The sequence below is a fragment of the Ursus arctos genome, unplaced genomic scaffold (assembly GCF_023065955.2).
Source record: "Ursus arctos isolate Adak ecotype North America unplaced genomic scaffold, UrsArc2.0 scaffold_9, whole genome shotgun sequence".
Lineage (NCBI taxonomy): Eukaryota > Metazoa > Chordata > Mammalia > Carnivora > Ursidae > Ursus > Ursus arctos.
The window spans coordinates 11039285-11065159 of NW_026623111.1; the positions used below are offsets into that span (position 1 = coordinate 11039285).

Sequence of the window (25875 nt, forward strand, 5' to 3'; positions counted from 1 at the left end):
CAGGTCAGGTAACACAGGAGGCCCACCCTATGATGTCATGGTCCACGGTCTGCTTAGGAATTTGGAGTTCAGCCTTTTCTGGATGTACATTCTACTACAAACCTTGGAAATGTGACTAGCTAGCCATTCATGTAAGCACCCTCTGTATTTGAGGGTAGCTCTGGTCTGATTTTTTTTCCTACTGCTTCCTTTGCAAATCCTTCAAAATCTCATCTCCTCCCCCGGAAGCCTGAGGACCTCATCCACCGTGTGGACCCTGAACCACTTCCCATTTGAGGAACCCAAGACACCATACTTCCTAATTCTCTCATTGCACTGAAAGAGGACTTTAGGGCTAGAAGAAGGAATAATATGACAAAGGTCCCATGCTAGTTAGGCTCACAGCCCTGCATCAGAACCACAGGCACAGGAACAGAGCTGGAATTGACTCTTTTGCTGTTTCTTAACACAACCAGCCCAACCCCTGTCTTTTCTTCCCCATGGGAGTGTCCTCTGGAAAGGAGAGACCTTATTTAATAAATATCATTGAACATTTACTCTGTGTCAGGCCCTGTTCTAAGGGTGTTACAGGTATTGACTCATTTTATCCTCACAACAGCCCCATGAATTAGCCACTAATTATGCTTACCAAATACTTCTGTCTCTCCACTCTCCAGGCACCTGCTGACCTCCTGTGGTTGGGCAAGGTCATGTGACTGGTTCTGACCAATGAGTTGGAAGCAAAAGTGATGTGTGTGGGCTGAGCTAGAATGCTGGACCCTCCAGAGACCTCTTTTCCATCTACCACAGGTACCTATAACTCTCCGATGCTAACTGCTTCATTAAGAAACAGTCTTTCCACACATTTTATCCTTGCTTCAATCCTACAATACAATCTCAATTTTTATGATGAAGGAATTGAGGTTCAGAGAGATCAAATGTGTTTTCCAGGTCACATGGATGATAATAGATAGAGGTTGGGCCCAAAACAGTTTTTTTTTTCAAACTTACTCTATAGGAAAAAGGTAGGTACCTGTAATAATGAGCTTCTGACAAGACAGAGCAAAGCCCCAACTGACCCACTGTGAAGAGGGATATCAGAGAAATAAAAATCTCTGATATTATAAACCACTGAGACATGGGGGTCATTTGTCATAACAGCATACCTTGGCCTCTCCTGACCCGTTCTGTGAGGCAGAGCCTACCACTGTCCTCCTTTTGAGAACGTGAAAGCTGAAGCACAGTGGTATTAGGTAACTTGCCAAGGTCACGTGGCTAGTGAGCAATGGGGTTCCTGTTTTAACCCAGATGGTTTGGAAGGGAATTTATCTCACTATTCTTCCATCTGGTTTGTCTCCCAGCTGCTGATGTTCCCCACTGCCCAAGCATCCACAGAGAGACTGTGGCTCCTGCTTGTCCTGACCATGGAGGAAGTGTGCTCATTTTAGGACTGCAATAAAAGATTGCCGTAGACTGGGTGGCTTAAAACAATAGCCATTTATTCCTAGCAGTTCTGGAGGTGAGAAATCTGAGATCAAGGTATCCCCAGGGCCATGTGCCCTTTAAGGGTTCTAGGGGAAAATCCATTCCTTGCCTCTTCCAGCTTCTGGTGGCTCCATGTGTTCCTGGGCCTGTGGCCCCATCACTCCAATCTCTGCCTCCATCATCACTGGCCTCCTCTTCTCCTGTATGTCTCTCCTCTGTGTGCCTTATATAAGGACACATGTCATTGGAAATTAGGGCCCACCTGGATCCATTATGATCTCCTCATCTAAAGATCCTTGACTTAAGTACATTTGCAAAGACCTATTTTGGGCGGGGGGGAAGGCCACATTCTGTGGTTCTGGGTAGATATGAATTTTGGGGGACACTAGTCAAGCAAGTAGAGAAGGAGAATGTTGACATCTACTCCGGACACTGCCTCTACTATCTTGCCCAGAACCAAGTGGACACTGACACCAATAAAGGTTTAAACTCCAAAGACTAGAAAATTGTGTCAAAGTTGAACAAAGTTGGAGATCAGGGGTTGGGCCACTGAATGGGCTGGTGGAGGAGGGGAATGTGGAGAGGGCAACAAATCAAGAGTTGAGCCATTGGCCCAATTAAGTCACTTCATTCTTTGATGAGCCCTCACTGCTCAGGCCTCAGTCCTCTTAGATTCCTTCTTGTGTTGAGCAAAATTCTGCAGCAATGGGTATCCACTCAATGACATAGGTATATCTACCTTTCCCACTTAGAGGGAAAAGCTGGGCTCCAGTTGGTGGTCTTCCAGTTCCCTGGAAAAGTGAACATGAGTTTTGCTTTGGGATGGGGGAGGATGTGACTATTTGGTCCTAGAAATAGGAACAGGTAGCTAGTGTCCTCAAGAACTCAGCTACAGATGTCTTGTTTGACCAGACTCCCTAGTTCTCCAAAGTAGCCTTGACTCTACTATCCTGTACACAGCCCGCTCATTCCCTTGTCCTACTTCCCTGGCCCCCCGAAAGTATTTGAGTTTGAGCCTCTCTGGGATATATAAAATTAAATGTACCTCACCATCAAGTGAATCAACTTCATTCTGAAAATTCTTGTCTGGTCTACATTAAAAATTCATAATCTTGCTCCTAACATAGCTGACCTCATTTCTTGAGCACTAATAACCTTAGCCTTATTGTGCATTTGCTGGTCCCCATCCTCCCTGCCAATTCCACCCCCTCCTTCCTGTCCTGACTCACATTACAAGGTTCTAATATTGAAGGATCCCATGCCCCAAGAGTTTCTCTCTAATCACAAGGTTTCTCCACTCACCACAGGAGGGAGGATCAAAGAAGAGTTTCTGTTATCACTGGATGCCAGTGATTTTTGCAACCTGCCAGAATGCACCAATAGCATAGCGAGATGGCTATTGCAGAGGAAGAACTGTACCCAAAACCAGACAGACCCAGGCTCTGCCTTTAGCTTGCAGAGAAAACCCAAGTCTGAGCATCTCCCTGCCTTCATATCTGCACGGGGGTAGCAGTACTCCACTTGGAGAAGTTAGATGAGATGATAGAAGCCACTTCTCATGCTGCAAAACCTATACAAACACACAAGGTTGCTATTTTTCAATCCATGCATTTCCAGTTTCCTCCTACATGAAGTGACTCTTCCATCCACATCCAGAACTGCCAACCAACCCTCAGTTTCTTCAGTTTGCAAAAGCTGTAGATAAGCCCATTGGAACGCAGATGTGGATAATCAGAGACATGACTTCAAAGGGGAAATACTAACACCATCATCATTATGGTCCTGCTATGATTTTTAGGAGAAGTGCTTCCTTCCTGCCAATCCGCCCACAGCAATTGCTTTCAGGTTCCCTTCACAGAATGATTATAACTTGATCCCCCAATCTGGCTGCTTATGTCAATGATAATCATCTCCATAGTCTGTAATTATTGAAACCTGCTGAGTCTCCACCAGTACCCGCCCTTGGAATAGGAAAAAGAATTAAGCACAACACCAACAGATGTGCCCAAATAAAGGCGATGAAATATGGGAATCCACAATGAACCCTTCCTGCCATATATTACTCCCTCGATTTTACTGTAATATGGAGAGACACAAATTAAAAATAATAATAAACATTTATTAATGTCTCCAATGTGCCATTGTTTCTCTTAACTGCTGTGTATCTGCAGGGTTCTCTAGAAAAATAGAACCAAAGAATACACACACACACACACACACACACACACACACACACATGTGATTAGTGACTGAAAACAACACCCATTGAATAGCTCACAGTTCTGTAGGTCAAAAGTTGGGGCGGGGTGGGGTAGAGGGTCAGCTGGATTTTATACTCAGAGTCAAGCCCCAAATCAAGGTATTGGCCACACCACTCTTACCCGAGGGTCCCGTGGAAGAACCTGCTTCAGGTTCATTCAGACTGTTGGCAGAATCCATTTTCTTGCAGGAGATCTTCACCTTCCAGCGGCTATGACCCAGGGCCCACTCTGCTTCTGGAAGCCACCTGCATTCACATTACATCTCACGTGACCTCCTCCAAATTCAAAGCAGCAACAGCACATTGAATCCTCCTCACCCTTGGAATCTCTCTAACATCCTGTGTTGCCTCCAGTCAGCCAGAGGAAACGCTCTGCTTGGAAGGGCTCATGGGATCAGATGAGACCCACCTAGATAATCCCCCTCTCTTAAGGTCAACTGCACTGCCATATCATAAAACACAATCACCAGAGTAGTATCTCCTCACATTCACAGGTTCCAGGGATTAAGGTGTATGATTCCCGTGTTTTCCAACACCACCAAGCAACTCTCCAAATCTCAGTGAACACTGACCAGCTGTCCCACAAATTCAATGAACTCTGATATTACCTACCTGCAGATAGTGTCCGATCCCACTGGTTAAGGGCTCAGCCTCACAAGACTGCCCCCCCTTCAGACACCAATCACAAGCCCAGGTTGTCACCCGTGTTTCTGACTGACCAGTTGTAAATCAGAGGCTCCCGTGACTCCTTCCACCTTGGGTTCCATTAATTTGCTGCAGCAGCTCACAGAACTCAGAGAAATATTTTACTAACTAGGTTACCGGTTTATTAGGAAAGGATGTAATTCAGAAATAGCCAGACAAAAGAGATGCACAGGCAAGTTATGTGAGAAGTGGCACAGAGCTTCCATGTCTTCTCCGAGTGGGCGCCCTTGTGTTCATCGAGTAGGAAGCCCTCCAGACCCCCATGCTTTTGAGTTTCATGGAGGATTCATTACATAGACATGATTGACCAAATCACTGGCCATTGGATATTGATGCAACCTCCAGCCCCTTCCTCCCACAACCCCACCCACTGCCCGGAAACTGAATTCATGATTAAAAGTCAAGCACGCTTCCTCCCTCTCTCCTCATCCAAATAATACTCCCACACATTTAGGAAAACTAGTTTTCATAGATTATTAGAAAAGCAGCACTGGTGTTAAGCTCATTTTTGCTGAAGCACAAACAACTGAAAGAATGGTGAATTAGTTCAGTATTTTGTGAGTGACTTGGTACTATGTGACAGACTTGTCCATTGTTGAGCTGGACTGACTATAATCACCTTCTTCTTGGAGAGGGATGTCAACAGTTAGCAGACAGGGTACTCTGGCAGCTAGTGGCTCAAGGTGGTAGTGAGGAGTTCTAACCTAGTCTAGGAAGCTCAGGAAATCCTTCCAGAGGGACTTGCAATTTACGGGAGTCAATTCAAAGAGAAAGAAACCAAATAGCATTTTTGAGGAGCTATTTTTGGATCACAGCCCTTTCTTTGAAATTCTTCAAACCACAGCCCCAGGGTGATATAGGCATACTTCCGAATCTGTAGGATAGAGAACACTGCCTTGGATGGAAGTTTGCTATCTAGAGGATCGGTTCTCAGCCTGACATCAGCAGCTGTCATTAGGAATACAGTCTTTGTTTTTTTTTTTTTTTTAAGATTTTTTTTTATTTATTTATGTGACAGAGAGACAGCCAGCGAGAGAGGGAACACAGCAGGGGGAGTGGGAGAGGAAGAAGCAGGCTCATAGCGGAGGAGCCTGATGTGGGACTCGATCCCGGTACGCCAGGATCACGCCCTGAGCCGAAGGCAGACGCTTTAACGACTGCGCTACCCAGGCGCCCCAGGAATACAGTCTTTGAAAACCCTTGGATGGTTTTTGAAAAACCCTCAGTGGTAAAGTAACTCTATGATCCTTCTTTTCAAGGATGCAGTCCTAGAGACAGCAGTGAGTATAAAAGGAGCTCATGAAAGGAAGGACCAAATACCTGGAAACCATTTATGAGAAACCATCTGAGCTGCGGTGGCCCCAGGGCAAGGTGGAGAGTTGTATCCAAGTCATAGAGCAAAAGCCAGAAAAGCTAGTGGCGATGGAGTGGGCCAAGAAAAGTGGCCTGGAGGAACTCTTGTTGACAACTTTCTAGACAGTCCCACCTCGGGTCTGGCAGCCAGCTGGGTTCAGTAAGGACGTGGATCTCTTCCAGCTACAGGACTTAAGTCCTGCTGAAAACACTGAACCAGGTCCTATAGTGCCCACCATCAGCCACTTTCTCCTTTGACATTTTAACAGCTCAAATGGAAATCTCTTGGGGACCCAGTTTCTGAAGCATGATGAGTCGTGTCATCAAGTTAAATGATGCCACCTGCATACTTTGTTGCATCTGGAAGGCTTTTAAAGTCTGGTGGTGGTTTTTTTTTTTTAAAGGAGTCTGAACAGCTGGCCACCAGATGCCAGTCTCAATCCCTTGAGTTGTGTTGGCTGATTAGAGTTGGAATAATTTAATGACCAATCTCCACTTAAGTTGGTGCCCAATTACTGCCAAGTTGGACTTTTATTATTATGTGGCATTTACATCCAGGACTATTGAAGGCTTAATGAAAAGAGCGTAGAGATGGGTCTGGAAAATAGTCCCAAGGATAGAGCGGCTGGAGGTGACAGAAGTTTTAGAAGTTTTACCTTAGAACCTTAGGCCTAGATAAATAAACAAATGAAAATAAACATATAAAAATAAGGCCAGCTTACAGGTAATAATTCAAAACAAGTACCAAATCATTTCAAGATGTCATAATGTTTATCAGAAATATATCTCTGGCACAATGAACTAAAGACAATGCAAAGAGTGTTTTAACATCAATAGTCATAATGTTTGCCTTACTACTGCAGCGTTCACATTTCTGAACAGGATACAAACTAAAAGGAAGAGTCAGAATTCTCAAGATAATTGCAAAAATTATTTTCAATATTTTTTTATCAACTTTATTTAGGCATAATTCACATTACATATATAATATATAATTATATATGTTATATATATAGCAGCCATTTTAGGTGTAAGGTTCAATGAGTTGTGACCACTGTGTACCATTGAAACTACCACCAAGTTAAGATCTAGAAAGTTTTCAGTACTCCCCCAAGTTTTTCTGGAGCCTTTGCCTGAAGCCCCTTTGCTTTCAGTCCCCACTCCCACCTCAGATCCAGGCAACCACTGAACTGCTTTGTCACTATACATTGGTTTGCCTGCTCTAGAATTTCTTACAAATGGAATCATACCTCCCAAGACAGTGCTCCCACCTCCCAGGACAGTGTCCGTGGTACTTCGTAACTCTCCATCTCCGTATCATCCACATCAAGATCCAAGCTGATGGTATATTCTCTCTTCTACCTGGTTTCTTCATTCAGCAATGGTTTTGAGATTCATCCATGTTGCAGCCCTTCATTTTTTTTTCTGAGTAGTATTCCATTGTATGAATTTACCACAATTGGTTAATTTGTTCCTTAATGGATAACATTTGAGTTGCTTCTAGTCTTACTGCCCAGTAGTATTCTATCATATGGATATACTTGAAATTGTTGATCCAATCACAGATGGATATTTTGTTTCCAGCTTGAGGCTATGATGAATTAGGCTGCTAAGAATATTTTTGTATTCGCATCTTGCAGATATTCTTTTATTTCTCTTGGGTAAATGGCCTACGAGTGGGATTGCTGGGTTTCATGATAAGGCATAGTTAACTGTATATGAATGTGCCAGCCAGTTCTCAAGAGTGCTTGTACTGTTCTACTCGTCCACCGGCATCACACAAGAGTTCTAGTTGCTCCATAGATTTGTCCACTCTTGCCACTGTTGGTCTTTTTTCTTTTTTTAATTAATTTTTATTATTTTTTTAAGAGGGAGAGAGAGAGAGCAGGCGAGCAGGGGGTGAGGAGCGGCAGAGGGATAGGGAGAGAGAGAACCTTAAGCAGGCTCCACGCAAGATTCTATCCCACGACCCTGAGATCATGACCTGAGCCTAAATCAAGATTCAGATGCTCAACTGACTGAGCTACCCAGGCGCCCCTTGGTCTTTTACATTTTAGCCATGGTAGGGGGTGTGTAGTGTTACCTCACTATGTTCTCACTTCCCACTTCCCTGAAGACACTTTTCTTAAGACACTTTTTCAAATAGGAAGAGAGAAGACCTGGATGCAGGTATAAGTCAGAAGGTTAATGAGTAGAATTACCATATATTCTAGTGTGTCTAGGACAGTCCTGGATTACACCACGTGTCTTAGTGTAATTACCAATAGCACCCATGTATTAATTTGCTCAGGCCGCCACACCAAAATACCACAGAACTTTATTTACAGGAATTTATTTTTCACAGTTCTGGGGACTAAGAAGTCCAAGACAGGTGCTGGCCAACTTGGTTCCCCAGTGAAGCTTCCTTTCCCAGCTTGCGGGTGACCACCTTCTCTCTGGGTCCTCACATAGTGAAAAAAGAGAAAGAAGAAGCAAGCTCTCTGGTGCCTCTTCTTACGAGGATGCTAATCCCATCATGTGGGTCCTATCCTCCTGACCTCATCTAAACCCAACTACTTCCTAAAAGCCCCATCTCCAAATACCATCACACTGGGTTAGTGTTTCAACATATGAATTTGAGAGAGGTGGACCCTCCACAGCAGCCCTGTAGTTTGGATTAAGTTTTGCAACTTAAAACTGTTGGGCTTTAAGTTGGGTGTGTGATGAAGTCTTCTCTAACTCCTCACAAAACCTCCAGTAAATCTGCATTTTTCACCAATACATTTGAAGTTATAGTTACAACTATAACCTCAGGTACCGAGAGCAGAAGTTACCTGGTGAGACCCCATTATTCATGTTACAATTATTATGAGCTTTGAAAACATTCAAAAGTATACACTACTATGTGCATCATCTTATTAAACTATGAGGGTTTTTTTTTTTTTAGTCTAGTGTTTTGGTTGAAGAGCAAAACTTACATCCTAAAAGCACACTGCAAATTAAAGAACGACTATTATCAATGAAAATATATTATTTCAAGTTCTGGCCTACTCTAAAATAAATGTGAAGATTTATCGTCTAACACTTTATTTTGACCTTTTGTGAATTGAGAGAATTTTACTGCACACTCAGGTACAAGTTTATCCATGAAGACAAAATAGAAGTTGAGCCAGAAATTCTGTCCATCCCTGGAACCAAATCCAAGAAAAAATGTTTTCTTGATTCATTTCCCATTTTCCCCTTTCATCCTGGCAATAAACTACCATTAGAACGTAATGATTTCAGTTTTACAAAGTCTGTCTCTTTCCTGTTCACAATATGATTCACAATACGATAATGTCCAGTCCCAATCGTTAAACCTGGTAGCAGCTCATGACAGGTTAAAGATGGATGGAAGCATGCACGCATGCCTTAAATTTGCTACATAACTCTGAACACATTTTCACAACATAAGCTTTCATATGGTTTTACCCTTATGGGGTTTCATCTGGGAAATTTTTGCATGTATATAAATACGAGATATCGCATGAGGCACCATGGATAATAGAAAATTACAAAGAAGGTTAAGACATAATCCCAGCCTTTGAGAAACTTATAGTTTAGTATGGAAAAGGGGGGAGGGAGCACTCACATAAAGAACTATTGCATAAAGCAGAAAGCAATAAGTACCTCGTAAATGAGACAAATGATTATAGGTTAGAAGCTTTGAGGGTCCCTGTAGGCAGGGCTTTGCTGTGCCAAGAGAACTATGCATGTAAGAATTATTAGCCAAGTGGGGGAATAGAGTAATACTTATTAGCTTTGCAAGTGACCCTTTATACCACCCCCTGGTCAGGGAGAAGAAAAGGTGATCTTTTCTGATGTTTAGCATCGAAGCATGAGGTTTGTAATTTCAATTCAAAGTGAGCTTTTCTACTCCACATCTCCCATCCCCACATCCCCACTAACACTGAACCCACTTACTTCATCAACTATGTGGATCAAAAGCCTAAAACAGATTGAAACAGTGGTGAACCCATCTTGTAGGGAGATGACTTGCCTAGTACTACACAGAAACAAGACAATTGAAAATCACACATGTCACATGAGCACAAGAAATGAAGGGATAGACAAGAGAACTGTCTCTGCTCGGCTCTGAGGACACAGGTTATTCCCTGGTCTACCACAGAATCAGAAGAGCCCATCCAGAAAAGCCCTAAAATGTCAAGGCTGTGTCTCCATCCACTAGGGAACTGTGGCCAGTAAATTTCAACCTTGGACCCAGCAGATTATAACTCCATGTTCATTAGGGGGAAGCTAAACAAGGAAAGGAAGATTGTGGAAAGGGAAGGGAGTAGTATTACCTCTCTCTCTCCTGTGGGCTGAAGAGAAAAAATGATCAAGAAGATAAACATATTCTCCCTCTCCCCACAGGTGTCATGACCTTAGAACAACCTCTTCTTCAATGTGCTCTGCCCAATATTTGTGGCATAATATCTAAGCATTCTTTGAATCAAGTGTTTCTTTGGAAAACATGGAATATTTTACCCCTTAGTGGGAGATTGATTACACTCACGGTGCAACTTTTTCACATCATCTTGTGTCTGTGCTCTTTCATGGACTCTCTCACACTGACTCTGGGCTCGAGCATGTGACCTGCTTTGGCCAATGGGTCAATAGCAAACTCGATACAAGCACAAACTTGAAAAAATACTTGGGTATTTTCACTTCTTCTCTTGGACTCTTATAATCGCTTGAATATATGTCCATACTATCCTTCTAGAGAATAAGATGCATGAAGCTGAGTCAAATGCCCCAGCCAAGGCCATCTTAGACCAGCCGACAGCCAGCAGACCAAAAATATATGAGTCAGCGCCAGCCAAGACTAGAAGAAATGCCTAGCCAAGCACCACCAAGATCAATGGAACTGCTCCATCAACCCACAGATTCATGAAGAATAATAAATGGTTTCTGTTTAAACTCATGAAGTTGTTGTTATTGTGGTTGTTGTTGTTAACCTAGAAATAGCTAAAGGATCTATCCTAAATGAGATTGCTCTGGACTGAATTGTGTTACTCCAGAATTCATTCATTGAAACCTTAACTTATAGTGTGATGGTATCTGGAGGTGGGGCCTTTGGGAAATAAGTTGGTTTACATGAGGTCATGAGGGTGAGGGCCTCATGACAGGCTTTGTGACCTTAAAAAAGAGGAAGAGACACCAGAGCTCTCACTTCCCACTCCAGATGAGGACCATGAGAAGGCAGCTATCTAAAACACCAGGCAGAGAGCCCTCATTAGAACCTGACCACACTGGCACCCTGATCTCAGACTTCCAGCCTCCAGACATGTAAGAAAATAAGTGTTTGTTGTTTAAGCCACCAGTTTACGGTATTTTGTTAGGGCAGCCCAAGCAGACTAGGACAGATTTTGGTACCAAGAAGTAGGGTGCTGCTGTAGCAAATACTTGAACATATGGAAGCAACTTAGGCATTGAGTAATGGATAGAGACTGGAAGAGTTTTGGGGTATATGAGAAATATGGACATTAATGGCAATCCTGGCAAGATCTCAGACAGATGGGGAACATGTTATTGGGAACTGAAGGAAAGGTAATCCTTGTTTAAAAATCTTAAAATCAGCAGAGAATGTGGTTGAACTGTATTCTAGTGTTTTATGGGAGGTAGAAAGTGTGAGTGATGAAACTGGATGTTTGGCTTGCTTTCTCCTGAGTGCTTACAGAGAAATGCCAGAAGAGATAGATTAATTGAAGAAAGAATTGTTAAGCAAAAAGGGACCAGAACTTGAGGATTTAGAAAATTCTCAGCCTATCCATACTGTAAAAATGAGAAAGCTTTTTCTGAAGAGCACACTAAGGGTGTAGCTGAACAACCATTTGATAAAGAGATCATGGGTGGAGCTCCTGAACTTAAGCAGACATCGCAACAGAAACCAGGAATGGAGATGAGACTGTATCAGCAGAGGCACTGCCTCTTTGAACCAAAGGAGGAAAAAAAAGGTGGGAAAGAATGAAGGAAGGCTGTCAATTTTTTTGGATTTTATAGGATGGGACCATATTGCTCTTTGCTTGTAAACATGTACTATCATTCCAGAAAAGGAAAGAAGGAATCCCCAAACTGATTCAGAAGTCATCAGGGCTACCACTCTCACTACAGACCCAGAATGCACAGACCCAGGGGCAAGACTGCCTCCACCTCAGCTTCAAAGAGTGAGACCACCACCCAGTGTAGCCTCATGGGTGTGGGCACTCTGCTAAACTGTGGGGGTGATGCTACCACCCCAGGCAGGCTGGAGGGCAGAACATCAAACCAAAGAGGATTACTCACAAAATTTAAGATGTAATGCAAGTTGCCTTGTTAAGTTTTGGGCTTGCTTGAGGCCTATTACCCCTTCTTCTTTCCTATTTCTCCCTTTTAGAATGAGAATGTCTATCCTATGCCTGTTTTGGAAGCACAAAACTTAACTGGTGTCACAGGTTCACGGCTGGAGACAAATCTGCCTCAGGGTGAACCCTACCTACAGTTTCATCCATATCTGACTTAGATGATATTTAAATGAGAATTTGGACTTTAGAGTTGATACTAGAACTAGAACAAGTCAAGACTTTGGGGGCTGTTGAGACAGAATGAATGCATTCTGAATACAAAAACAACATGAATTTTGGGGGGCCAGGGGCAGAACGTTATGGACTGAATTGGGTTCCACCAAACTTCAGACGTTGAAATCCTAGCACTTGATGTGATGGCATTTGGAGATGGGGCCTTTTGGGAGATATTTAGTTTTCAATGTCACAAGGGTGGGGCCCTCATGATGAGATTAGTGTCCTGTTTAAAAAAAGAGAGAGAGAGAGAGAGAGACCCCAGAACTCTCTCTCCCTGCCATGTGAAGACACAGGGAGAAGAGGCCCTCTACAAGACAGAAAGAGTGCTCTCACCAGAACTGAAACCTGCTGGCACTCTGATCTCAGATCTCCAGCCTCCAGAACTGTGAGAAAATACATTTCTACTGTTTGAAGTGCCCAGTTTATGACATTTTGTTATGGCAGATGAAGAGATCCCCTATATAACTAGTATCATCCAAACTTATTTTACTGTTCTTTCCCTTCCCATGGAACATTCCAGAATATGATTCCACAGACAATACTCCAGGGAAACACTGGGATAAATAAATCGTAATAATATAAGTGCGTCAAGATGCCAGATTTTAGAGACATAATAAAGAAAGGACAATCAGGATTTTATGATGGAATGTTTTGGGGAAGTAGAAGAGAGAGTAAAAGCAATATTTAAAATCCTGAGGACCTGAGAGGATTGTGATATTAATGACAGAATTAGGCAACTCAGGAAGAGTGAGTTTGAGGGAAAATAGTTTTGCTTTCAAGATATTAGACCTGAAGGGAATGTATTATCTCCAGGAAATGAGAGCCAGCAGCCATGAGAAAAATGGTGCTACAGGAGAGGTCATATTAGTTCCATAGGTTCCAAATACTGGATGACCAACTCATGAAAGAGATCCTGCAGAGGAAAGAGAGTCAAAGGCCAAGTGAGGGACTCCAAAGTGCTGTGACATAGGAGGGACATACATACAGAGGCCCAGAGTGGGAAAATGAGTTTTCAAGGCCAATAGGAGAGTTCAGACTATAACTCAGACTGATTTCTTGATAAGCTTACTACAGTGCTCATGAGCCATTTAGCAATTAATTGGATATTGGTTCACTGAAGGGCAACCAACCAAGATGGCAACCTAATTGAAATCATGTTGCGTGAGGAACAGTTGAAAGAGCCAGAATCATCGAACTTGGGATAAGGAAGACAGACCTGTGGGGTGGGAAGAGGCTGAGTGTTGCCTTTGGAAATTGTAACAGCTTTTACATGTGGAAATTGGAACAGGAATATTTACTGTTACTCAGAGAATAACCTGGTGAAGTTGTGGCCCCTCTTCCTGGGAGCTGTCAAACAGAAGTGAAGTGGCACTCTGCCAAGACTAGGCAGAGGGCTCATGAACACAGAGAGTGAATTAGAACCTCTCAAATCCTACAAATCTGCAATCCTATGATTTACAGATAGTCTCCTTTTCTAGTTTTGACTACTTGCAATAAGTTGATCTGCTACCTTATATCACCAAGAAAGTTAAAACAGGTTTTCAGATTTGCTTATACCAAGACTGCAGACCATGAAAGTGAGTGCTTGAGAAACTCAAAGAAATGGCTCTGTCCTGTCTCCAGCTCTCAAAGCTAAGAGTGACAAGCACAAGGTAGGCATTGTGGACCATCTCATCCTCTGGAGCAGGGTCAACACCCCCTGAGTGGCTTCACCTCGTAGTTCAGACTGGATTCTTTCCTACCACTCTCAATAAAGAACATTTCATTCACTCTCCAATCTCCAAACTTCAGTAACATCTTCCAAGAGGAAAATGAAATTTTCCAACAAGATTCATTTCTCCTTTGGCCTCTTCCTCGATGTCTTCACATGTTTGATGGAACTCAGTAAAGCCTTTATTATAAAATCCAGATGAAGCCACCTGGGTTTTGGGATATAATTGGAAACTTGGTTGCTGCATGCATGCAAAGGAGAAGAAAAAAAGTCAACCATAAGAACACAAACCTTAATATATGAAAAAGGTTCAAAATGTATAATTACATTCAGATAGGGAACTGAATGTTTTCCAAGAATAACAACCTGCTGTCTCTAAGAGTTTAGCGTATCTTTCAGAAGTAATCTGTATTCATCTCTAATGTAATGTATGCTAAGGAAAATATACAGCATGGAGACTGAGTTTTAACCAGCATTGAAGGGTTCAGGTACTAGAACCAGACAATCTACATTCAAATCCCAGCTTTGTGGGGCTACTGGGTGGCTCAGTCAGTTAAGCATCAGGCTCATGGTTTCAGCCAGGTCATGATCTCAGGGTTCTGGGATAGAGTCCATCCTTGGGCTCCAGGCTCAGTGAGGGGCAGAGGGGATCTGCTTTGATTCCCTCTCCCTCTCTCTTTGCCCCCCCCCCCCCGCTCGCACTCTTGCTCTCTCTCTCTCTCAAATAAATACATAAAATCTTAAAAAAACACACACACACACAAATCTTAGCTTTGCTACTTACTGGCTGTGTGACCTTGAGCTAGTCACTTAACCTCTCTGTACTTTATTTAGGTTCCCGGTCTGTAATTGAGGATAATGCTAGTATCTACCTCACAGGATTGTTGAGAAGATTGAATGAGTTCCTACACTTACAGAGCACATAAAACAATGCCTAGTACATAGCTGATGCTCAACAAATGTTCCTAATTGTTCTCACCATTGCTTTAAAATGGTAGAAGAGAAAAGGGCCTGACCCTTTTAAAAGAGTTTGCAGAATGAAGGAAGCCATATTTCTAGTGGGGAGTGCTCAAAATACTTGAGTTAGAAACAAAATCTATGAAATAAGACCTTCTGTGCCCCCTTTTAGAGCAGTTCAAAGCCAACCACACATGGTATGAGCAGAGGGCAGCTTTTGAAAATATTAGCTCTCAACTGGCACTAAGACACGGCTTAGCACATCTCGACCGAGGAGCAGCCTGGAACAGTCACTGTCAGGCTGACAGCCCTGTTCTGTACACACAGTAAAACAAATGTTTGGGTAAGTGGAGTTTACACTAGTCAAATGCTGAAGAGTGTATTTAACTTGTGACTTGGAGTTTAGCTTCCTTTATCCCCTGCTTTGAAGGTTGCTTGTGAAAGCTGACAGCAACTCATTGGGCAATTTTCTTAATAAACGCAAATATTTTTAAAGATGAGGAACAAATTTTGTTTTCAGCATCTATTTCTGTCCCTAATCTTTCCACAGTTTCCAATTTACTTAGCACAATAGCGCACCGTTTATATACCTTAAATGTCTAGTGCTCACAAATGACGTTTAGCTAGATTGTTTTTGCAAGAGCAAGAAAGTGGGGATTTGTGTTTAATATAAAATACTCATCATTTGTTCAGTACTTTTTATTGTGTCAAGCCCTGTTCTGCATTCTTTGCATCTATTGCCTCTTTTAATCTTCCAAGAATCTTTCAAGGCAGCTATCTGTGTTACAGTAGTTGACACTAGCCAACTCTGACAAACCGCCAAACTCAGTGGAGGGACCGAGAATAGGTTCGTGAACGATTCAGTAATGTCTGATGCAGTCAGGCGGTTCTCCTATGCAGCATCTTGGAAGGGATGCCTCAGGGTTTGGGGTGTCTTCTACTACCAAGCTCCAGCACGTCTTTTGCTTCCTGACATCGGGACAGAGGGGAGAGACAAAATGTGGAATAGGTACACCAGTTGCTAACTACCTGAGCCCCCAATTAACCCTACATTACTCCTGCTCACGTCCCATTGGCCAAAATCAGTCACATGGCCAACCAAGCTGCAAGGCAGGCGGGGAAATGGTGAGGCATCTGTAGACCGCCCGAATTCTGAAACACATCTGCCATAGTTTGCTCTTCTGGTCACCAAATATTCATTTTCTTCCCTCTTTCGTTGTGTATAAAGAAAAGAACACAACAACAGAATACATGCTTCTTCAAAGGAAACAACCTCAAATTCCATCTGGTCCCTGCATTCAGATCAAAGTGCAGACTTCTGAGTGATGTGAAGCTCTTGGCACAAGTCTGGCTGTGCCATCTCTTGATCCACTGATCTGTAAACTAAAGAGAAAGTGCTCTCTATCGCGCCAAAGACAAGTTTCCTCCCTATCCCTCCCTCTTCCTCTGTCTGTCCCACACACACAGTACAAATGGAGTAACAGTGATGACACAACAAAAATGTCGCTTCAGAAAGGGAAAGAATAGGAGACACACAGCAACCATTGATGCTACCTCTGGCCAGGCAGACACAGTAAAGATCCTCTACCTTAGGGGCGGAAGACGTTCTAGATATGGGCCTGGCTCTGTTCTCTAGGGAGAGCCTCTTTGTCCCTTTTTCTCTATGGCCATCATTTCTTCCTTCTGAGGGGCTCCCCTTGCTACCTCTGAGCTGTGTGTTGGGTTGCCAGGCCTCCAGATGGCCGGCAGTTCACCTGCTGGTGGGAGAGGTTGTTTTCAGTCTTCAAGGATATTTCTAGTACAGGCGTATAGTTGCTTTAGCAATATAAGACCTTCAGAAGATTGGTAGGTTCCTGAATGCCATCAAATTGAGGTACTATCGCTCTATTCCCTTTTACTTCTGTTTATAATTTAGCCACTCCTTCCTGAGGCTCATCTCCTTGAAACACCTTGCAAAATGCAGTCAATAGCAGCCAACACACATAATGGAACTTTCCCTGCCACTCACCGCCCCCCCGGCCCCGCCCAGCCTCTCATCCGGGAGCTACAGGGTGATGGGGCACAGATGGCTTTGCAAGTTATCAGAGATGTCAGTTTCACCAAATGTGCTGCTGGGACAAAGCCCGGCATTTCACCTTTCCGGTCTCTGGTACCCACCTCCTTGCCATTCAGCTCCTGATGACTTGGCCAACAACACTGAGTGTGGGTTTTTGTTAGACCTGCACCCCACAACCTTTACCAATTTCGGTCCTGGTCAGGGGAAGCAACGCCAGCTGCTGTGGTAAATCACAGTGACTCACAATAGGTCCCGCTAAGTAACACAGTGAGGTGTTTAATGACCTTTCGTTGGATAAATGCAGCGTTCTGTGCATATATACAAATAGGTATTTAACCTTTCACAATTAAGGAAGCAAATGCTTAAAGAAAGCAATTCTATGTGCAAGGTCACATACGTGGAAAAGCATGGATGCAGGTCTGGGACGCTACGTGTACTAGCGCCTGTAGAGGTCCCCTCAGTAGAAGCCAGAGCAAATAGACTCTACCTTTTTCTCTGCTTTCATAGCAAAGAAAATCTGAAACCTGACCGCTTCCCTGCAGTTTTAGACCCTTTCTCTCTTCGCACTATTTCAATGAGAGGTATTGTCCCCTGTCCATAGCATAACAGTTACTTTAGGTGACTCAAAAAACACAGCCGAAAATAATACATCGTTTTAATATAACGAATGAGGTTTTGGTCCTGTAATTGTTTGCATAAGTTTACATAGTAAGCGTACTGAGTAGATTGTGCCTGTGTCGACCTCTCTGTCCTCCACCAAATGCTTTATTTACTTAACTAATGTTTTCTATATTAACTTAGGGGATTTTATTATATCATAGCCATTCGTTAAATCTGGCAAGAGCACACATTGTCCTGTTTACTCTCTGGACAAGCTTTGACATATTATCCATCCCCGATGGGAACATATTCTCAATGCAAACCTAAATTGTCAGAACTGTTGGATGATCTGAGCCTCTGCAACACTTTATTCATGAAGCGGGTATTTACTGAGTACTTATTATCTACCAGGTACTGAGCAAGACCTGCTTTAAGATAAACTATAAATATTTTTAAAATCCCCACTTTAAGTTGGCTGTAATTTGAATTCACAAATACTCAGTGTGTGTGTGTGTGTGTGTGTGTGTCTGTGTGTGTGTGTCTGTGTGTGTCTGTGTGTTTAATGGCAGGTGGGGAAGAGTGGCTGAAACAGTAAAATCATTGAGTACAGTCTCTATGTCAGAGACTTATCCAGCTACATGGAGAGACTTCACAAAGCGAGTATCCCTCCTAGAGTTTGTAATTCACATGCAGGATGCAGGTTAAAATAAGTCCAATTCAAATGACATCAGTTTGAGTATTTTCCCCTTTTATGAAAACATAATGTATACTAATTTTACATTTTTCAAACAGATGAATTAGGGAAGAATTGCATGGAAATAACTGTGTTAGCAAAACTGATGTTTAAACACAATTTTCACTAGTATCACTGTTCCATCATTTGAGACAGAAACTTTTCTGTGTGCTTTTTTTTTTTTTTTTTTTTTTTTTTTAGCTCCCAGTGAAGTGATGCCATTTGGTCTGAAGGCATCACTTGCAAAGGCAAAGAAGCAACTTGAAGTCACACAGTGAGAAGAGCTATGGATAAAAGAGAGAAATAGAATTGCTCAGATACCTGAAACCTTTGCTTCCCATTTGCCTCGGTCTGGGGTTTACAGAAGAACGTCACTGGCTCCTACTCTTTCCTAACGAGCGTATATATTAAGCTCTTTGAAATGTGAGTATTATGGGAAGGATCGCAGTTGCTTTAAATTATAGACGTTGGCAAGTGGCGGGGAGGAGCGGGAGGTTGTTTAAACTGAGAAAGACAGTTGCAAAACTTCGTGCAACAGCATGAGCTCCAAGCTTCAAACACATTCTCATGCTCAGAAGAGCACTTTATGTTTCATCGAGATGCTTTTTGTATTGTTTCGAAGCAGCTTTGAATAAGACACGCATATTTCTGCTTTAAATTTTTTAATGGTTTCTAAATTCATGGGACAACCAAAGCAAGAAAGCCTCATGTTTTGGGGGAAATTTTGACATCAGCAATGCCTAGAAAAGGTAAGCCACTCTTTTCATTGCACTTTTTCTCTTTTGCCTTGTTTGGCCTTCGTCAAAAATATTTACTGGGAGAACTTAAGACAGCTACTTGTAAAGAAATTGGGAACTTGTAAAAGGATGTCAACAAATTATAAATCAGAGGTTAGAAAACCTCAGCCGTCATGCCTTCTCCTGCTTTCTATTCCGCTTGATGCAAACCTCCGTGAAATAGCTTTGACTATTTGAAAAAGGAGATTTCTCTTAGAAAATGCGTGCAGGAGATTCTTCAGAATCTCCAACCTGATGCGTCTCACTTTTCACTAATATGGTGATGGGCTCATTTATTGCCTGGGTCAGAGAACATGTGTTTTCTTATCCCGATATATGCAACCCAACTTTCGGAGCTATGGTCTTTGTATTAACTCAGAAATCTTTCCCATGGAAGATTTTAACATCACTCCAAAAAATTCTCTTAAGTGTGGTTACTATGACTTCTTATAAACTTGTCTTGCAGAATGTTTTTAAATGTTAAATAAATCATTTGGCTTTTCCTTTGTAACGACGTGATGAGGATGTTACGGCTATGATGTCCTGGGAGAAAAAAGTTCAGCTCCAAGTTTGTTCATTCCAATTGCAGTTGACTGACCATGCTAGTGTCTGGGTAGGATGACTTTGCCCTCTTGACTGTGTTTCTGATACAGGTAGGGAGCAGAGAGGCTTGAATATTCCTTAGTTTTCTATGGCATTGGTCATACGGGAAGTATGCTGTGGTTTTAGGTGGAGGGACCCATAAATCTGTGCTGTGTTGTTCTTGTTTCCCTAGGAAAGTCTCTGTTATCAGATTTCCCATCTTTCTGAGGCAGAATTCCAGGTGCAAATAACTAGCTATCCACAGAGATCTATCAGCAAATTCTTCCGACCGGCTGTGATTTTAACAGAGTGTTCATTCCTCCGTGCACACATATGTACACTCAGGCGGAAGCTGCAAAGCCGCATGGGTTTAGCCAAGCTCGAGTGGTCTGGGACACCTAGGCAACCTCAGTCTACAAAACCCACCGGTGCGGAAGCAAGAGCAAACATGCCCGTTGGGCCCGGGTGAGAATGTGAGGCTCTACCCGGGGAAGCATGCTTGGGTTGGGAAGGGCTCTACCTGCCTTGCCGGATGAGCTGCTGCTCTGTTTCTGGGATATTTTTTCCTTCTGTCTCAAATTCTAATTATATAAGATGGATTATGGTGGCTTCCCCTACCTTTTGTGGTCTCAGTGGGAAAAAAAAAGAGGTTAAGATCAGAAGGACATTGTTACAGAGAAGAGAGAAGGCAGCTCGATCGGCTCATTGCAAGGTGGTCTAGAGAAACTGCTAGTTCCTTTCTCTATCCCCAGTTGTTAGTGGAGGAAGTGAGGGATCCATGCCTGCCACTCCGTTGTCCTCCTCTCCGCGTCTTCCCTGCTTTCTCTTCCTCCCTCTACTTCTATCCACACCGGCCATGCAAGCTCGAGAGAGGGAGCAGTGGGTTGGACGGACAAGATTATTACCATCTCCTCCTCTCCACCATTCCCAGGCCAGTTGGGGAAACCCCCACCCTATTTGGAGGGGGGTCTCCAGGACCCCACCCCATGACCTCATCACAGGCAGCCGGGGAGCTGGGATGGCCAGCGGTTGCATGGCGCCTGAGTGCACCCTGGGGAAGGGTGCGGCCCAGAAATGCGCAGTGTGGCATGACGTGGCTGCTGGGGAGCGGGGCGCGGACTTCCCATCACGGGCTCTTGTGGAGGCTGGCGGCATTTCTGGAAGCCAGGCCCGCCAGGCCCCACCTCTGGGCCTGAGAAGGCCCCAAAGAGGACAAAAACAAAAAGGCAATTAGAGTTGCTAATGAAGCCCCAAGCCAGCTGACTCATCCAAGGCACAGCCACCGGGGGGCTTTGTAATGAAACCTGGACAACACCCTGGAAAGGACAGGTCAGGTTGGTCCCCAGAAGGACACTGATGAGAGGCCCAATGTGACCTAATCGTGCTCCTCACCTCACAGAGGCTGGGGAGAGGCCACATCTGCAAGACACAGAGGGAGGACAGTGTTAACTAACGAACTGCCAGGGCGTTTGGGAACGATGCTGTCCGAACCTGAAAAGGGTTGGAGCCAGACTCAGCCCAGATGGCCAGCTACAGTCACACCCGCAGTCCATGACCCATGACCTGAAGAACCCCAGGCTCGGGAAGCAACCCCCTAGAGCAGCTGGGAAGATTGGAATTCACTAAACTCTGAGGGTCCATTCTGGGCCAGAAACTTTACCAAGGCTCTTTGGACATGGCCCTTGACAGAGAGACCAAACATTAACAACAGTGGAGAACACAGAAGGGCTTTGCACATCAACCTGCTGACATCAAAGGAAACTCCTCGTAGAGTTGCATTTGAACTAGACCTTGGAGGAGGAATAAAATATCATGAGAGAGACAAGGGGGGCAGAGGTCAGGGGGCAAAGGTGCAGAGGTGGAAAGGTCATGGCCGTTCCCATGAACCAAGGAGCTCGGGAAGGCAAGGCTCTGTTGCCCAAAGAGCATCCCAAGGACTAGAACTTTCATGGGTTATTAATAGGAGGATAACAAAAGCATTTCCTGGTCAGGCAAATCCCAGAATGCGAAAAGCTGTGTGCCACAGTGAACCAGAACTCAGGTTCTGCGGTTACAGATATCTGATTTCATTCCCAGCTCCAACTCTTAACTGCCGTGAGAACTTGGACTATTCAAGTTTCTTCATCTGTTCATTGAGGATAATAATTATATCCATTCTTAAAGGGGATAAAGCATCTGAGGACTAAATTAAAGAATTCACGTGAAGGGATGACTATCAAAGTATATGCCATGAAAGAGCTCACTGAATGTTAGCTAGTCTTACTAGCTGGTTTCTTTACTATAGGACTTCTCACATATTTTAGTTCTTACTACATCCTCTGTCTCTCCGTGAGTGGGTCATTAGAATCTAATGTTTTCCAAACTCATCAGAATGTAAAAACATTCCCCCTCCCCCCACTCCCAGGAGTATCACACAAACCATGGAATACAGAATGCATGATGGACAATGGTGAGGCTGAGTTGGCCCAGTTAGTTGGGGCCATATGGCCTTCCAGCATGTGCATTTCCCAAGATTTAGTTGCAATTTATCAATCTCTACCAGCTTCTTCACGCACTGTCTTTCATGTTTCTAGGAAACAAAAGCCCCACAACTGGGATTCTCATATCTAAGGAAATTGACTTTTTTTTTAAACTATTGTCAACTTTTAGAGGGAAGAGAAAAGTGACGGCAAAGCAAATTGTTGTCAATCCAAATTTCACACCCGAAAGGTCCGCCTTTGCCTGTGGTTTGAGGGCCCGTTGCATAGAGGGCAGTGCACAGGACACAAGCTAACTAAAACATGATCCCACCTTTAAGGAGTTATCAATCCCATGGGGAAAACAGCAGGTGAGGTCCAATACCTGAAAGGCAAACCTAGATTTACAAGGAAGAATACAAGAGAGCTCAAGGTGAATGAGAATCCATAAAAAAGGAGCGTGCAGTTCCCCGGAATAATCAGAGTAATATGTAACATTCTTTCATGTTTACCATGTACAAGGAACTATGCCAAGCACTTCACAGTATGACTAACCCATATATACTTCATAAGGCTACATGGTGGGCGTTGACTTGCCCATCTCACAGATGAGAAAATTGAGCCCTAGAGAAGTTCAAAAACCTGCCTGAGATGTTCTAGAAAGTAAGGGGCAGAGTACAGTCTCAAACTCAGGCCCATCTAGTACTCTGTATCCCTCACCCAGGGAAGACTCCTTAGAGGAGGTAAAATGTAATTTAGCCTTGAAGGATAGATCGGGATCGTTGGGAGGGGCATTCATTCCAGGCAGCAAGAGCATGGCAAAAGCATGAAAGAGGACAGCGTGGGGAGTAGCAGCAAAACTCCCCTAGCAGAACAAAGTACATGCATACAGAGCAGAGGGAAATGAGCTCAAAAGACTTAGTTGGTAACAAAAAAAAAAGAGAGAGAAAGAAAGAAAGAAAGAAAGAAAGAAAGAAAGAAAGAAAGATGAAAGAAAGAAAGAAAGAAAGAAAGAAAGAAAGAAAGAAAGAAAGAAAGAAAGAAAGAAGAGAAAAGAACCAGACTTGTTGGAATCGGATCATAGAAAGCCTTGAATGCCAAACCACAGTTTAGATTTTTTCTTAATGGAATAATCATTGTAAGTTTGTAAATGAGAAAATTCGTAACTCCTTGGCAGATTATTAGAATGGTGATTTAAGATGATTAATCAGTGTCTAGAAGTGTCTAGAAGGGGCAGAGACGAAATCTCCGGTTAAGAAGCAGATGTTTTCCAGAGGAGAGATAAGAGCAGCAAGTGTTCACACAGCAGTTAAAGGGTGGAGATGCTCGTTGGTCCCAGGCCCCTGAAGCTGCTACACTAACGCCCTGACCATCACAGCGGTCCGTCAGAATAATAACCTTGAGACCTCATTAAATCCAGATTCAACCCTACAAAATGGGAGGGGTGGGGGATGGGAGAGACAGGAGGAGTTAGTTGACGTCCAAAGGCCTTCCGACACCTCAAACTCCTTGAAGATAGACCGTTATGCAATTTATGAAAATCATTAACTCCACAGTCCCCTGTTCAATCACATTTCCAGACTGTTTCTCCATATCAAGCAGGCATATTTCCAAAAGAATTTGAGGGTCTACAAAAGTTTTATGGCAATTACATAGTAGTGGTATTGGCACGCAGTGATTGGGGAAGAGTATATTTTAATATATCCCTTCAGGAGAAACATTCACCCATTATCCTGGCTGCGTGTTTTTTGTAAAAAATTAGCTGCCTACCTCTCTTGACGGAGGAGTCCTAACTGCAGTTCATACATCAGGACCTTGTAGCGCTCCAAATGGTAGCGATTCATGTCGGGGGCATATGTCCTCCACCAGCTCCTTAAAAGGTGGTCAGCTTCCAGAGAGTAGGAATTCATGCATCTTTAGATTCTTTGATGCTTTACCACTGTGGCAGGTCTGACTCAGTTTACAAATTCAGGTCTCTAAGAAGTGTCGACGTTTTCTTACTGTCTTTCCTTCAACTTGAATCTGATTCCAAGAGTCCACGCCAGCAGGAATTCAGGTTTCAGATATTACCCGGCTCCTGTCCCCATGCCCTCCAGTACCAGGGAGGTCTTCCTTCAAGCTAGTTATTCCCACTCTTATAAATTGCCTGTCTCTTAGGTGTCTGTGGATTCTGCTTTTGAACCCTGCTTGAGAACTGGGAATCACTGTCCAGGCTGGGAACCTGTGTTCGAGCAATCCCGGGCCACACAGAGCCAACGTTTCCACTTCTCACAGATGTACCCATCCCTGACGTTCAGTCTCCAGATCGGGGGTGGAGGGGAGTGGAAATCTCGTATCAAAGGCCTGCACTCCACCTCTCCCAGCATACACACTTGGACTTGGACCTTCAGAAAATAAAGCAGGAAGTATTGCTTTCAAGGAATTTTTGTTTCCTGCTCTGCACAATCTTGAAACAAGGACACACAAAGGACAGGGCAACATTCTTGGAATAAGCTGGGGGTGGAGGACACAAATAAAGTTATTTTGTCGCTCACCCAATAGGTATTCAACAATCATCAACGCAATGTGTGCCCCAATAACTAATGAAATGGTTCCTCCTAGGTTTGTCACCAGAGGGAGTATTATTATGATCAGATTAATAGATCCTTTTTAGTAAGCACCTACCATGTGCCCATACTTTACATACGCTGTCTCTATATCTCCATTGTTCAGATGAGGAGAGGTGAGCAGCTCACCTGAGATCCCGCAAGCACGATGAGGTAGGGCAGCTATTAAACTCAAGTTATGCCCGTCTCCAAAACCCACACCCTCTCCATTCTGCCACATGGACTCCCAGAAAGGATTCCTGTTTTCTGTCTAGAGGTCTGCTCTTGACAGTTGCCTTTTCTTTTTTTTTAAAGATTTTATTTCTTTATTCGACAGAGATAGAGACAGCCAGCGAGAGAGGGAACACAAGCAGGGGGAGTGGGAGAGGAAGAAGCAGGCTCATAGCAGAGGAGCCTGATGTGGGGCTCGATCCCATAACGTCGGGATCACACCCTGAGCCGAAGGCAGACGCTTAACTGCTGTGCCACCCAGGCGCCCCAACAGTTGCCTTTTCTAACTAAAATTTGTTTTAAACCAAGGGGTTTTTTTCACCATGAACATAGAGTGACTCTACCTGACACAGCAATAATCCCATAGAGTGTTTACTAGCCCATCTCATCACCCATCTGCAGGCCGCACAGAGGCAGACAAGAGCAGGGGAAGGTGACTTGTCCAAGGCGATGGAGCTAGAAGAGGGGTTAAACCCATGTTTGTCTGTCTCTACTTCAAGGGGAGGGAGTTAGTCCTCATTAATGAAAATTATAAACTAGCGTTATATATTTGCAGTTTTACAACCTTTTCATCTGCCAATAACAAAAAACCACAGACTATGTAGTTGTTTTCAACCACATTCTGCCAGATGTTCGCTAACAATATTTGAGAACTGTCAGTAAGACGTTAGTTGGTAACCTTGCCAGTTGCCAACATCCCCAAAGGAGCTCATCCTCTTAAGCTGACAAATGATTTTTTCAGTATCTTTCTTGCATCATTTTTTTTTTTAGAAAAGACTTTTTACAAAGTAATTTTTATCCCATTTCACTGCGAAGTCTAATTTGACA

General features: G+C 43.5%; 1 protein-coding gene across 2 annotated transcripts in view; it reads left to right on the forward strand.

Moving 5' to 3' along the window:
- Positions 1 to 18655: 18655 nt before the first annotated feature.
- The window catches only part of C1QTNF7 (C1q and TNF related 7), a 106843-nt gene continuing 99623 nt past the window's right edge, over positions 18656 to 25875 (forward strand). The window contains exon 1 of one of the 2 annotated variants that reach the window (XM_057309757.1): positions 18656 to 19166. In XM_057309757.1, the coding sequence (XP_057165740.1) occupies positions 19154 to 19166 (13 nt within the window). In that variant the 5' untranslated portion in view covers positions 18656 to 19153. The remainder of the gene's footprint in view (positions 19167 to 25875) is intronic. The other variant, XM_057309759.1, reaches the window with a different exon arrangement.